Below are 14924 nucleotides of genomic sequence, written 5' to 3' on the forward strand. Positions count from 1 at the left end.
CACATGCCCAACACTTACTGGGTTGAAGCTTTACATATGGCAGCTCACCTCTTTAATCTCCTTCCCTCGACGACCATTGCAAATCAGATTCCCTTCACTCGCCTCTTCAACAAACCTTCCTCTTATGATCATCTTCGGGTGTTTGGGTGTTTGTGTTATCCCAACCTTCTTCCTACGACTTCGAACAAGCTATCTCCTCGTTCCACACGGTGCGTTTTTCTCGGGTATCCCACTAATCACCGTGGTTATCGGTGTCTTGATCTTGCTACTCATCGTATTATTATTTCTCGCCACGTCGTCTTCGACGAGACCACTTTCCCGTTTTCGTCCGTACGGTCGGCTTCTCCATTACCGTCTCCTCCTACCTCTTATCTCCCTCCTATCTCTCTTCCTCTACCTCCTTCACCACCACTGCCTGTCGATTCCCCATCTCCTCCTCTAGCGCCTCCTTCACCTCTGATACCGCCGTCTCCACCCTCACCTCCGTTATCACCAACACAACCTCCTCCTCCGGTGCCTCCATCTCCACCGGTGCCTCCGTCACCACTGGAGCCTCCGTCACCACCGGAGCCTACTTCTCCTCCGGTGCTACCACCATCAACTGTTCAACAACCTCCTCCACCTCCAGCCCCTCCTCGTATCCGCACAAGGAGTCAAAGTGGTATTATCAAACCAAAGCGCATTCTTTCTCTTCACACTACCCACATTTCTCCTCTTCCTCGTTCTCATGTTCAAGCAGCTCGTGACCCTAACTAGAATGGGGCAATGTCATCCGAGTATACGGCTCAAAAATCTGCTGGTACATGGGATCTTGTTCCCCGTCCTGTGAATACTAACATTGTGCGTTCTATGTGGTTGTTTAGTCATAAATTTAATGCAGATGGCACTTTATCTCGCTACAAAGCTCGGTTGGTCGCAAACGGCAAATCGCAACAAGTAGGTGTTGATTGTGAGGAGACCTTCAGTCCCGTCATTAAACCAACGACAATCCGTACTGTTCTTGACCTGGCTGTTGCACGTGACTGGCCTCTCCACCAACTTGATGTTAAGAACGCATTCCTTCACGGCGACCTTGAGGAAACCGTTTACATGCACCAACCGCCGGGCTTTGTTGATCCCGACAAACCAGATCATGTGTGCCTTCTCAAGAAGTCGTTATACGGTCTCAAACAATCTCCAAGGGCATGGTTTCATAGATTTTCACAATATGCTACCAAGATTGGCTTCCACAACAGCAAGTGTGATGCGTCTCTCTTTGTTTATCGCCAAGGCACTGAACTTGCCTATCTTCTCTTATACGTCGATGATATCATCCTCACTGCTTCTTCCTCGGCTCTTCTCAGGTCCATTCTCTCCTCTCTTAAATCTGAATTTTTAATGACTGATCTTGGTCTACTTCACTATTTTCTTGGCATTGCGGTTCGCAGGGACAACAATGGTCTATTTCTCAACCAACACAACTATGCGGCTGATATCATCCATCGTGCAAACATGTCCAACTGTAAACCGGTCACAACTCCGGTTGACACCTCCGCCAAACTCCACGCTGAAGTCGGAGCTCCTGTTGCTGATCCGTCATTGTACCGTAGTCTTGCCGGCGCTCTCCAATATCTCACCTTCACTAGGCCGGATATCGCATATGTTGTCCAACAAATTTGTCTCTACATGCATGACCCTCGTGAGCCCCACTTCACCGCCATGAAACGCATCCTCCGCTATCTCAAAGGAACCATCTCTGAAGGGCTACACATCACTCGCTCCAAGACAACGACACTTACTGCCTATACCGACGCTGACTGGGCTGGTTGTCCTAATACACGCCGCTCCACCTCTAGCTTTGCCGTTTTTCTTGGTGACAACCTAATCTTCTGGTCCTCCAAGCGCCAACCCACTGTCTCTCGCTCTAGTGCTGAGGCCGAGTATCGCGGTGTCGCAAATGTTGTGGCCGAAACAATATGGATACGTAACCTTCTCCTTGAACTTCATTTTCCTCTCAACACGGCGACACTAGTATACTGTGATAATATAAGCGCCGTCTACCTCTCTACCAATCCGGTCCAACACCAACGCACCAAGCATATAGAGTTAGACATCTTGTTTGTCCGTGAACGTGTTGCCATGGGCCAGGTTCGTGTCTTCCATGTCCCATCCTCCCATCAGTATGCAGACATCTTCACCAAAGGTCTACCTACATCTCTGTTCCGTGATTTCAAGTCCAGTCTCAAGGTTCATCCTCATCACGTTTCGACTGCGGGAGGATATTAGAATAGGAATACATATATTCTTCTGTGTATATAAGGAAGCTTAGTTAATAGCCCCAACGGCTATATTGTACATCGACTCATATATAATCTTGTCAATACAATGATACCGATCATCGATTGGATTAGACCTAATCAAACATATTAGAATACGAATACATATATGTATTCCTATTCTAATAATATATCCTTACGCAATGCACATCTTGTGTGAACTGCATAGCCATTACACACATTGCAAGTGTATGCACCATAATCACTGTCAATCTCTCGGCGGCAAACTCCACAACACCACTTTCCTGATGGAAGAGAAGAAGACGTGAAAGATACACGGTGGAAATGACGAGATATTCTTATGGTTTGTGGGATATGGATACAATCTGTATGGACTACGAAATCGCATATAGAACGACAGACGTAAGTGAGATGAAGTTTATCTACCAAACCGCAAACATTGCAGGTCAAGGAAGCTTGTCTAGGGAAAAGGGTGAGGGTATGGTCATGCCTTTTTGGTTGGTCTATTAAAAAAGGTATTGCCGCATGAGCACAAAGCGGATGCATATAAATGTCACAAAGAGCACAATAGTAAATGATACGATCTGCTTTTTTTGTGCACAAGATGCAATGCATAGATGTTTTCATAGAATAATAAAGTTGGAGAGAATGTTTGGGGTGGGAAGGATAATTGATCTCAAGTGGAGACTCAACACATTCTTTGTGGTACCTTTGATCACACTTGACACAGTAATAGTAGTCTGTGCCGACCTTTTGGGATCCGCAAATCTCGCAATCCTTCCCTTGATGATCAGCTTCCTTATTGTTGCACCAAAACAGAGGGAATATGTCATGATTCTCATAAAGATACATCAAATTTTCACCAAGGAGATGGGAAATCTTGAGCTTCATAATATCAGGTCTTGGACCGCCATCTTCATCTTCATCTTCATCCCATATTTCAGTCTCGATCCTTACTGTTAATTCGAATCGTAGTAAAGGGCATATAAAAAGAGGTGGATGAGGGAGGTTGTCGCCGGAATCATTGACTGCTTGTTCCATGAAGTCTCTTTCGTATTTGATTGGTAATGGGTTTTTCTCGGAGGAGTTTGGGATGTGTATTTGTGGCTTTATAACGTTTTGGTATAGGAGATATGGTTTCCCATGGATTTCTCCCTTGTGAAATTCTCCGACCGAGTCCATGGCTGCTCAAATCGAAGATTGTTTTTGGGATATTGTTATCCTTCTTGCCCCTACATATATGTATATAAACATACATACATACGTACACTTACATAGTTTTGACGTTTTTGTATAGGCTTTAACAACTCCTATTTGTAATTTGTTTAACGTTTATTTCATAATAGTATATGATCTAGTCGTGATTGTTTATTGGGTCACATAGTTCAAGTGGCAAATAAACTATGGTCTATATACTATTTTTCACAGTACTGTACTATGATAAATTTAATACTACATCTTAATGTAGAAAGTCATTGTTTTAACTTTATATACAGCTAAGCTTGGTTGACAAAAAATCTCAAAAACAAATACAGATAAGCTGAAAATTAAAAAATTATATACAGCTAGTTTACTCTGTTTCAAAAAGTAGTTTGTGTAATTTTTTCTCTAGGTCTTTTTATTATTATAATTATTATTTACATGATAATATGATTCAGTATTTATTTATTGTAAATGGATAAACATACTTGTTTATATAGTGTATTTATTGTAATAAAAGTTTTTTTAATAATAGGCTATTTACAAAATTAACTTAGTTATACAAAAAATCATATTAATTTGGCTATCTAAGGTTTCCAATTGTATGAAAATGTTTCTTCATTTACATAAAATAATAAATTTTTTTTTACAACTATACTAATTATTAATATATTTTCTAACATATTTATCTATAATCGGTAATCTGTTGATATATTGAAAATTCATTGTCTTCTTGACCTGCTAATATATTATCTTTAAAATGTTCATTTCTGAATTCAGATATAACTAAATAAATGCAAAACTAGATGGATACCGTACACGTGTTGAACATTATTTTAAATCATCTCATCATATAGTTTTTAATATTTTACATTAAACTCCTCGTCTATTATAAATATCATAATTCACTAGGATTTAACTCGCGGTATACCGCAGGATAATATTTTTAATTTTAAAAATTTAAATTTATATTGTATTTATTTGTTATTTTATTATTGTTTTATTAATTTAAAAATATAAAATTTTACAGGTATTTGATATAAATATTCAAAGTATAAGATTTTTGTAGTGTTTTCAAGGTTTTAACCCGTGTGGTATATGTATAGTCTAGTAATACATTTATCTCCTGGTACACATCTAAAAGTGTTTAAAAAAATAATAATTCTACTTAACTCCCTATATGGTATTAATGCCAACCCGTCTCACCAAAATCAAAATAAGTTTTTGCGTAAAAAAGTTGATCAAAATAAGTTTTTTTTATCAAGTTTAATTATGTTAATTGTTTTACCTAATTAGCATATTTCTATAGTTTATAATTTTTCCATGTCAATATATATAGTTTATGATAATCAATAGAATTTAAATTTTTTTGGTAATTCCTCAAAAAATAAAAAATAAACCAAATTATATGGGGGTCTTTCAACATATTTAATGTGATATTTTATAATTAGATTTCCGGTTTAGGAAATTTATTAATATTAATATAATTATGGAGATTGTAAACTTTTGTTATGAAAAATCTGTTGTATATTATTTAAATTTGAGAGATTCTAGCATCCATAAAAACAGTTTTGGAGATTTAATGAGTTAAAACTTTAATGGGTAGAGTTGTTTTTGGAAAAATCAGAATGTATAGATGTTGTTAAGATTTTTTGGCAATAAATGTAACAAATGTTGGTCAATTTAAGAAAGTTTAGTATTTGAGTTTCTGTGCAATGTTATTTATGGAATTGTTTTAGGGGTTAATGTTGTAAAAAAAAAATTTAATAAGTAAAACTTAAAGGGCATAAACCAAAATGTACTTCAAAAATGTTAATATAGATTCCATTGGCATGATAATGTTATTATCTACACTTTTTCAGATTGTATTCAAAATTGCACTTCCCAATTAATACTACTAGGATTCTTAAAATTGAATGTCAATGATGTATATATTGATGAATTATCTTTTTTTTTTTTTTTTTTCAACCAAACTATAAAAATTAAAATTAAAAGAGAACTCCATGATTGGTTGCCCAAACAGGAGGATAAGAGTTTACAAAGGTAGAATCTGAAGGTAGAGATCGTGACGATCGAGCTAGGCAATTGGCCCTGACATTGTCGTCTCGAGGAATCCTGGTGAGGGTGAAGGAGGGAAAGGAACTGCGAAGCATTGAGAAATCCTCCAGCAGATTAGAAAAAGCCGGCCAGTCTTCCGGCGTCTGCACCATCGCCATTAGTTCTACGCTATCTGTCTCAAAAGCCTGACAATCGACTCCAGCCACCAGTAAAGACTCCATAGCCCAGATCAACGCTTGTAATTCTGCATGTAGAGGAGAAAAACTCCGACGATGACTTCGTGCTCCCAACAAGATTGTAGTAAGCTCTCCATTGCAGCACCACCAGCCCAAACCCTGGTAGGGGTCTACCTTTCCAAGAACCATCAACTTGACATCGGGGAGAGGTACCCCTGTCCTCCGTAAAAGACGGAGGAACCAGATAATTCACTGAGTAAGACTTGGCCTCCTCCCACAATAATTTATCCGTAGCCGCCTGATTTTTATCTTTATTAATTTGAATTTCCATTTATTACTTATAAATTTTGCTAAAATCTAATTCAAGAAATTGCTATTTAATGCTTACAAATGAATTCAAATAAATAGATTAATTGTGATGTTATTAGAGAAAATAGATTAATTCTAGTATTTTTGAAAATTTAAAATCTAATAATACAACAAAAATATGGAGTTCATAGCTTCTCGCCGGACGGAAAAGAATCAATCACTCAAGCAGATTATACCTTTTGGGTGGATGTGGCGGTTGAGTATGTTAGAATGTTGATAATATTTTGTGTTCACAGTGTCTTAATCAAGTAGTTCCAGATAAAATGTAATCCATGTTTTTACTATTTGTTTGGTTGATCACTTAAAAGGATTGGTAATTTATTGTGATTTTCAGAGTTATGGACCTGATAGTCCCAAGCTCTCCTACTATGACATCTCTTCAGAGGAGGTCCATAGCTCTAGCTCTGATAATAGTGAGAGTGAGAAATATGAGAGTTCAGAGTCTGATAGTAGTGAAGAAGTTAGTGATCATTTTCTACAGCTAAAAAAATTATTTTCCACAGCTTTAGTATCGACTATTGTTATATATGAAAGAGGAAGACTATGTTGCTGCAATTGATGAAGATCTCCCGAAGTGAATAGGTTTGCAGGAGGAGGAAGAATACTTGACTATGTATGTCATTGCAATTGATGAAGAGGGTTTATGATCTATTTTTTATTTCATTATGCGCATTATTTTTAGGTTTTATTCATATTTTTTTTTGGAAATTACAGGTAAGAAAACTTGCGAATATTAACAAATAATTAATTTAATCTTAAAATACTCCATTTTTGAGCTCGGATTTGACTAAAAAAATGCAACATCCTTAAAATTGAATGCCATATATTGATAATCTATCTTTATTAATTTGAATTTTCATTTATTGTTTAGAAATTTTGCTAAAATCTAATTCACGAAATCGCTGTTTAATGCTTAGAAAATTAGATTAAATCTAGCTAGTATTTTTGAAGATTTAAAATCTAATAGATGGCAGTGATACAATAATTTATCCTGTGTATAATAATTGTGTTCAAGGAATCCAATCATATAATATAGTCTAATCAATAGTTATTTACTGTATTTCTATATAATTGGGATTTTATTACGCTAAAGCCACATACTGGAAAAAGTAGGAAAATAACCAAAACAATATGGAGATGCGGGGCATCGATCCCCGTACCTCTCGCATGCTAAGCGAGCGCTCTACCATCTGAGCTACATCCCCATCGACGTTTGTAGTTAACATGTTTAACCTATAGATACTATAGAAAAGTTCATACCTAATATAGAGTCTTATGCACAATTTGCAAAATCAATGTCTGATTTATCTGCAGAAAATATACAAAAATTATAAGTTCTCAATTGGTGGTTTTCAGAATGGGTACATCTGTTTCTTCTAGTTTGATTTAAGTGAACTTCTTAAACTATTCAATCATATAAAACATCAAAACTTGAGGAACAAAGAGATCCCAGTCTCTAGTTGTTGCGTCACCATAAACTTTTATAAGCAGCAACTAGTTTAGTTATGCCTCTTTTGGTATATCTGCAGTGAATTGTGTCGTAAATTTACTAAGTATCTATCTTGGCTCATACACAATGTCAATTTACAAGTTAAGAATGAGGAGATAAGTACTAAATTATAGGAAACTATCTTTACTTAATCATTTAAACAAAATTGAAAAATCTAAATATTTATATTTAACTACCTTGATTTATAATCCTTGATAACCCCCAAAATTTAGAGTCTTCTCCTTATTAATTAAGAGAAACTGAAACAAATAAATTTCATCATTTTTATTTTTGGGTGTAAATCTAATATACCATCATCTGTATAACTTAATTATATTATATATTAGATGGTTGTCCACGCGATACGTGTGAATGATGTATCTTTAATTCTTTATATATTTTTATTGACTTGTGTCTATATATATACATGATTTGATTGTTTGATACTTATATTGAGTATAGTTTACACTAAATTCTATATAAATATAAATGGTAGGTTTGATTGTTTATATATGACAGCAAATTAGTTATTTTTTTGGTTTTTTGAAATGTTCAATAGATATAGTTATTATTCACAATAAAATCTTGTTAAGGCAACCATTTTTCAAAAGAGTGGGTGAAGAGAACAAACTCCATGTTGTTGAATATTCCTAAAATATATATTATAATTAATTTACATAATTAGTATCTAATATCATCCTTTCTTTATAGAGAAATTTCCTCAAATGGTTTCCAACTAATTTCACTGATAAGGTTTTGTATTTACGTAATATCTACATATATATTTTTAAAATAATTTAAAAAAAAAAAAAATAATAAGCAAAATATATGTAAAATATATGCAAAATATAAACAAAACATAAGTAAAATATTTGTATATGTGTTTGTAACAAATAAAATATGCACTCACATGTCATACCATCTCTTAAAACTTAAATGACATATGTCAAAAGATAATGAAATAACATTAGATTTTATGGAAATTTAACATTATTATATAAAATATTTTTTTTTCATATATTATAGAGGACATTGTTGGCAACTGCATCCACTTTCTCTCTACAAAAGCTCGCCACCATTGTCACATATTACACAAACAGACTCAAAAAAATAATCATCTTCATCATCCGATTTATCTTCATCTGAAACTACATAAGTGTCCCCATGTGAAAGTAAGGGGAAAAATCAAGATTAAGAGCCAATTAATGATATAAATATTGGTAGGGGTAGTAATAGCATAAAAAAGAGAAACAAACATAAGTATAATAATTTTATAGTAATATCCTTATTTGCGAAAAATAGAATAGTTAAGAATGACATTTATATCATTAACTTTAGCTCTTAATGATAATTAAAATAATGGCTGATATTCAACCAATTAATGGTGGTTTTTTTTTCTTATTATAATTTCTCGTGGATTTAGAAATGAGAAATTTATGCAAAACATAACAAAAAGAATCAACTCTTTTGGAGGGGTATTCACCTTAGATTTTAAAGGATTTGGTAGGATTTTAACATTTTAGGATTTTGGAAGATTTAAGTGAGTTTTTAGGAGATTTGATTGTGTTTTAGAGTTTATATATCTTTTAAAAAGAAAATGAAATGTGATTCTGTGAGATTTGATTGTTAAACTTTAGGTGAGCTACCCGACTTACGGCCTTTATGCTACTACTACTGTGATGTGAGCGGTTCTTTCGGGTTTGATCTTTAAACAAGAAAAGTCTGAATCATTCTTTGAAGCTTGGGAGCGCTTCAGAGCATATGAGAGGGACTGCATTCATCACAGTTTTACGGATGATGGCTTGATGAACAAATTTTATGAAGGTGTTGACCCTATAAACCAGTTATCTCTAGACGTAGCAAGTAATGGTAATTTTGCTACAAAGACGATTGAGGATGCTCAGATTTTAATTTGCAATCTTCTGTGAGTGATAACAACTACCGCTAAAGCCCTTCAGACATAGAGAAAGATTCAATTCAAGCTTCGAATATTAGACAACTTCAAGAAACGATGAGTTTGGTGGTTAAGCTTATTCAAAAAAAGGAACAACACGGTCAAAGAGCTGAATTATATTGGAGCTCGGAGTAACTACCAAGGAAGATTTTACAGTCAAAACTTCAAGGATCGTGAACATGAATTCAGCTGTGGCAATTTTGGACAAAGAGCCACATTCACCAACTTTCAAGATTTTCAAAGAGGATTTCCTAATCCAACCCCGACGAATCAAAGTCCTAACTTGGAGGATATGATGCGAGAAATTGAAGCCAACCACCAAGCATTTGCAAACGACATAAATTTGAAGGTGGATAATATATATAAGGATCTTAACGACAAGATAACGTCTCTCACGATCAAAGTCGATAACCTGGACAAGCAGAATAAGGAGAGTGCTTCTGTTTTTGAGAAATCCGAGGAGCCTACTTTAGAGACTCATGAGCGAGCGCCTCACTGATCTAGGCGAGTTGAACCTCTTCCCTGCTGCATAGGCTCATATGACAATTCTCTTGATGGCTCCACCGAGTTTAGGGCGAACTCCGATCCATCATTCATCTCCATCCTATCCGAGTTAGTTAGAGAGGTCCTTAGACCAGCTATCGACTCACCCCTATTTTGGACTGTATCATTTTAGTGATGCAATCCTAGAATTATCCATGACTCATCAAGATTTGGTTCAATTAAAATCAAGATCACATAATAAAGAAGTTTATAGGAGAAAATCAATTCATGGCTATATCAAGAAAGTGTCTAGATACAAATAACCAATCTCCATCACTGATGACTGATAAATCTCTCAAATTTATTCTTGATTGATTTATGTAATTAATTAGATTTATTTTGCATTTATGATAATGATTTATAAATTGAATGGTGAGACAAAATCATGAGTTTTTTTAGAAATTACAAAAAGCAAAAATTATCTTAATATGTGTGCATTCAAGCAAAACAACTTACATTTTGAAACATAGGGAGTATAATATAATAAATAAACTACAACTGATGGTCCCATACCCACTAGCCACCTAACCACAATCACATTCAACAACGGAATAACCAATATCAATATCCAATAAAATAACCAATAATAATCCAATAACCAACATTAATTCCAAATCATAAACCATAGAACCATCAATCCTAAACAACATTCTAGGACTCAACTCTAGCAACCTAACAGAAGCCAGACAACCAAGCAAACCACTAGAACATCCTCCTCTTCATTGCCTTGATTCCACGGTTACACTTTGCCTTTACCTTCACCACAAACACAAATTGCAATGCATGAGTATTTTATAGACACTCAGTAAGGCAATCCTCCCATCTATTGGGCTATACACACAAGCAATAGAGACATCTCTAACCATCAAACAACAATCAACAATCAACAATAACAAACCAGGACTCTGCATCGACCGACACCAGATGGGGATGCATCGACCGATGCTAGATGCACTTGCATCGATCAACACTCATACTGCATCGACCGACGCATGCTCGACATAACATGAAAACCCTAAGTTTTACGCGCCATCCTCGCACTTGCATCGACCGACGCACCTATCCTATCCGAGTTAGTTAGAGAGGTCCTTAGACCAGCTATCGACTCACCCCTATTTTGGACTGTATCATTTTAATGATGCAATCCTAGAAATATCCATGACTCATCAAGAGTTGGTTCAATTAAAATCAAGATCAAATTATAAAGAAGTTTATAGGCAAAAATCAATTCATGGCTATATCAAGAAAGTGTCTAGATACAAAGAACCAATCTCCATCAGTGATGATTGATAAAATATGTAAAAATTATTTTTGATTGATTTATGTAATTAATTAGATTTATTTTGTATTTATGATAATGATTTATAAATTGAACCTATATAAGCTCATGTTTTTCTTTGTTGTAAAGATATATTGATTTTTGGAAAAAAATAAGAGAGAACTTCTCACTTTTAAAGCTCAGGCTTCTGTTTTACTTGTTGATAACAGGATTTTCACCCAGGGTATCAATTCCCTATGCAGTTGTAGTACAAAGAGTTATCAATCCAAATGGTTGTTATGCTAGCAGATAAGAAGTGATCAGAACGATGCAAGTCAAGCCAAGCAATAATGGAGTTTTATCTAACAACCTAGAAGAAACAAAAAGTAAATAAAACAAGAACCACACGACCTAAGCACACCATGCAAGCATTCGAGTATTGAATCGAATGGGTAATCAGATAACAGAAGAAATCAAGAACAAAAAGATGAACAACTCGAGGGTATACACGAGGCTGGTGATCGAGTACCAGTTCGGGTGATGGATCGAGGTATAGAAAAGAGGCTAAAAAATCAAATATGAAAGCTCCTAAGGATGGGGTAATTGACTCATAAGTGCTCCTGATCGATTTGGGATATCTCACATGCCTCAAGCAAATATTCCCTAGACAATGAATCTCTAAACCTTGCTAAAACACTCTCGTGATAGAAACAATCAACCTTAGTCATTCCCCTACCCAACTTTCATTGGAGAAACATAACTAAGCAGACATTAAAATCTGATTCATTATTGTCAATAAACTCCTTACACATCTAATCTCTTAGGCTAAGTGAGTAAATCTCTAGCATTGGTTCATTCAAGCATTTCGACAACATCTCTCGATGGCAAAACACCCTAGATCTAATCTCAACCTCTCGGTCTGAAAATAGCATTAAGAATACCAATCTAGAAAATAATTTTTATAAAATAAACATTCAAGCTAAGACATCCTTATCGATCAAGAACACATACTTGCCTATCCCATCCTTAGAAACTTTGATTCACTACTCAGATCTCATGGTAAATAGCATAAAAACATAAACGAATGAAAGTTGCATTGAATCAAAAATAAGATAAAAGTAAATAGGATACATAATCAAAACTGGAAGAGTAGCAAAAAAAGTAATTATCGAATCCTAACAAAGTAAGAAAATGTGTAAATCGCTCTCTCTCTCTCTCTCTCTCTCTCTCTCTCTCTCTCTCGCTCTCTCGCTCTCTGGTTCGTGAGTGTCTGCGGCTTGCTAGGGCGAGTAAAGGAAGGGGGTTTATATATGGAAACCCCTTTGACCTAGCTGCTCAGTTCTGCCTAAGATCTGCTCAAGACTGTGCACGAGGTTCGAGTAGGGTAGATCCTCGGGTAGGGCTTCGGGTTGTTCTTCCTGCACTCAGATCCTCTTTGATCGGGTTCAGGTTCAGACTGTTCTTCTCGCATGATCACTCCTTCGGGTACATGTTCGGGTTTTACCTCATTCTTCCTCTTTTTGGGCTCCAAAGCACTTGTTTTCATCCAAATGCACAAATGCAACAATGCAACACCCTAAATGCAAATTCCTAAGATTAAGGTCCTAAAAATACTAAGGTTAGAGTATATATAATGCAAACATAGATGAACAAGGGTGTCTAAAACATGTAAATTAGAAAGTTATCACTTGTCTTTTCTATTATGTGTGCTTCCTTACGAAAACAAGTGGAATCTTTATCTTTTTGTGCGATTCACTTAGATATTGATTTGTGTTCTTATCATAAAGTCATTCTGTAACTTTGTGTGGCGAACTTCGATCCATCATTCATCTCCATCTTATCCGAGTTAGTTAGATGGGTTTTTACACCAGCTAACGACTCACCCCTATTTTGGCTCGTATCATTTTAGGGATTCAATCCTAGAAATATCCATGACTCATCAAAAGTTGGTTAAACGAAAATATGATCAAATTATAAAGAAGTTTCTAGAAAACAATCAATTCATGGCTATATAAGGAAGCTGTCTAGATACAAAGAACCAATTTCCATATGTGATGATTGATAAAATCTTTCAAATTTATTCTTGACTGATATATATTATTAATTTAATTTATTTTGTATTTATGATAATGATTTGTAAATTGAGCCTAGATAAGCTAATGTTTTTCTTCGTTGTAAAGATATGTAGATTTTTGGAAAAAATAAAGAGAGAAATTTTTACATTTAAAGCGTAGGCTTTTGTTTTACTTGTCTTTTCTATGGTGTGTGATTACTTTAGAAAACAAGTGAAATCTTTATCTTTGTGTGCGATTCACTTAAATATTGATTTGTGTTCTTATCACAAAGTCATTCTGCAACTTTTTGTTGCAAACTTCGATCCATCATTCATCTGCATCATATCCGAGTTAGTAAAAGAGGTCCTTAGACCAGCTATCGACTCACCCCTATTTTGGACCGTATCATTTTAGTGATGCAATCATAGAAATATCCATGACTCATCACGAGTTGGTTCAATTAGAATCAAGATCAAATTATAAAAAGTTTATAGGAAAAAATCAATTCATTGCTATATCAATGAAATTTCTAGATACAAAGAACCAAACTCCATCAGTGATGATTGATAAAATCTCTCAAATTTATTCTTGATTGATTTATGTAATTAATTAGATTTATTTTGTATTTATGATAATGATTTATATTGAATCAATATAAGCTCATGTTTTTTTTCGTTGTAAAGACTAAAGATATATAGATTTTTGGAAAGAAATAAAGAGAAAGCTTCTCAGTTTTAAAGCTTAGGCTTCTGTTTTACTTGTATTTTCTACTATGTGTGCTTCCTTACAAAAACAAGTGGAATCTTTATATTTTTGTGCGATTCACTTAGATACTGATTTTGTGTTCTTATCATAAAGTCGTTCTGCAACTTTGTGTGGCGAACTTCGATCCATCATACATCTCCATCTTCAGGTAATTTAAGATATGTTTTAGGGTCCTCATGTATCAAATGCAATATGTTCTCTAGTGAAATAGAGTTTTGCAGGTTGCTAGACCTGTTTGGTGAGAAGTCGATATATGGATGATTATGCGTCAAAAGGGACCTGAAGTGAAATCAACCCCAATTGGTACGCATCCAACACCAATCGAGATCAAAAGGACAAGACACCGTTCGACGTGTGCTTGAACAGATCGGTTAGGTTTAGAAAAAAACTTATTATTTCTTGTTACACCACCTCTCCCTTGTATATAAATAGGGAGCTTGTCTCCTCTCAAGAACCAAAGTGTAAATTGCGAGATTCAATAAAATCGATTTAGGGTTTTTATTATTTTCTTTATGTTTTTAGTGAAAACCTAGATCCGGATGATCTAAATTCCGCCTTTTGCCTGCAAGGATCCCAACCTTAGGGGTGCTAATACTCCTTATTTTAACAAAAAAAAAAATCTAGCTTTCTTTTAACTTTAAACATCTAGCTCTCTTTTTAAAAAAAAATTATTTCTTTGCTAATACTCCTAATTTTTTTTTTCTTCTAGGATATGAGACTATAGCAAGACCTTTCTCTCTTTTTTTTTTTTACTTAAGACTTAGAGCTAATTAAACTGAACC

At 34.9% G+C, this 14924-nt stretch overlaps 1 protein-coding gene, 1 non-coding gene and 1 pseudogene across 2 annotated transcripts; 1 reads left to right on the plus strand and 2 right to left on the minus strand.

Annotated features, from left to right (window-relative positions):
• LOC104710200 overlaps nt 1–3499 on the minus strand; it is a 7335-nt pseudogene extending 3836 nt beyond the window's left edge.
• On the plus strand, nt 15–2486 carry LOC109126634 (leucine-rich repeat extensin-like protein 5). The gene has a single exon (XM_019230363.1). The coding sequence runs from the start codon at nt 37–39 to the stop codon at nt 754–756; it is 720 nt and encodes a 239-aa protein (XP_019085908.1). The 5' UTR covers nt 15–36; the 3' UTR covers nt 757–2486.
• Nucleotides 7212–7284, minus strand: TRNAA-AGC. The gene has a single exon. It is a non-coding gene; the product is annotated as a tRNA-Ala (tRNA).

Source organism: Camelina sativa, chromosome 9 (assembly GCF_000633955.1).
Source record: "Camelina sativa cultivar DH55 chromosome 9, Cs, whole genome shotgun sequence".
NCBI lineage: Eukaryota > Viridiplantae > Streptophyta > Magnoliopsida > Brassicales > Brassicaceae > Camelina > Camelina sativa.

Coding starts and splice junctions, on each gene's coding strand:
- LOC109126634 (XM_019230363.1), top strand. CDS start 37: ATGGCAGCTCACCTCTTTAATCTCCTTCCCTCGACGACCATTGCAAAT.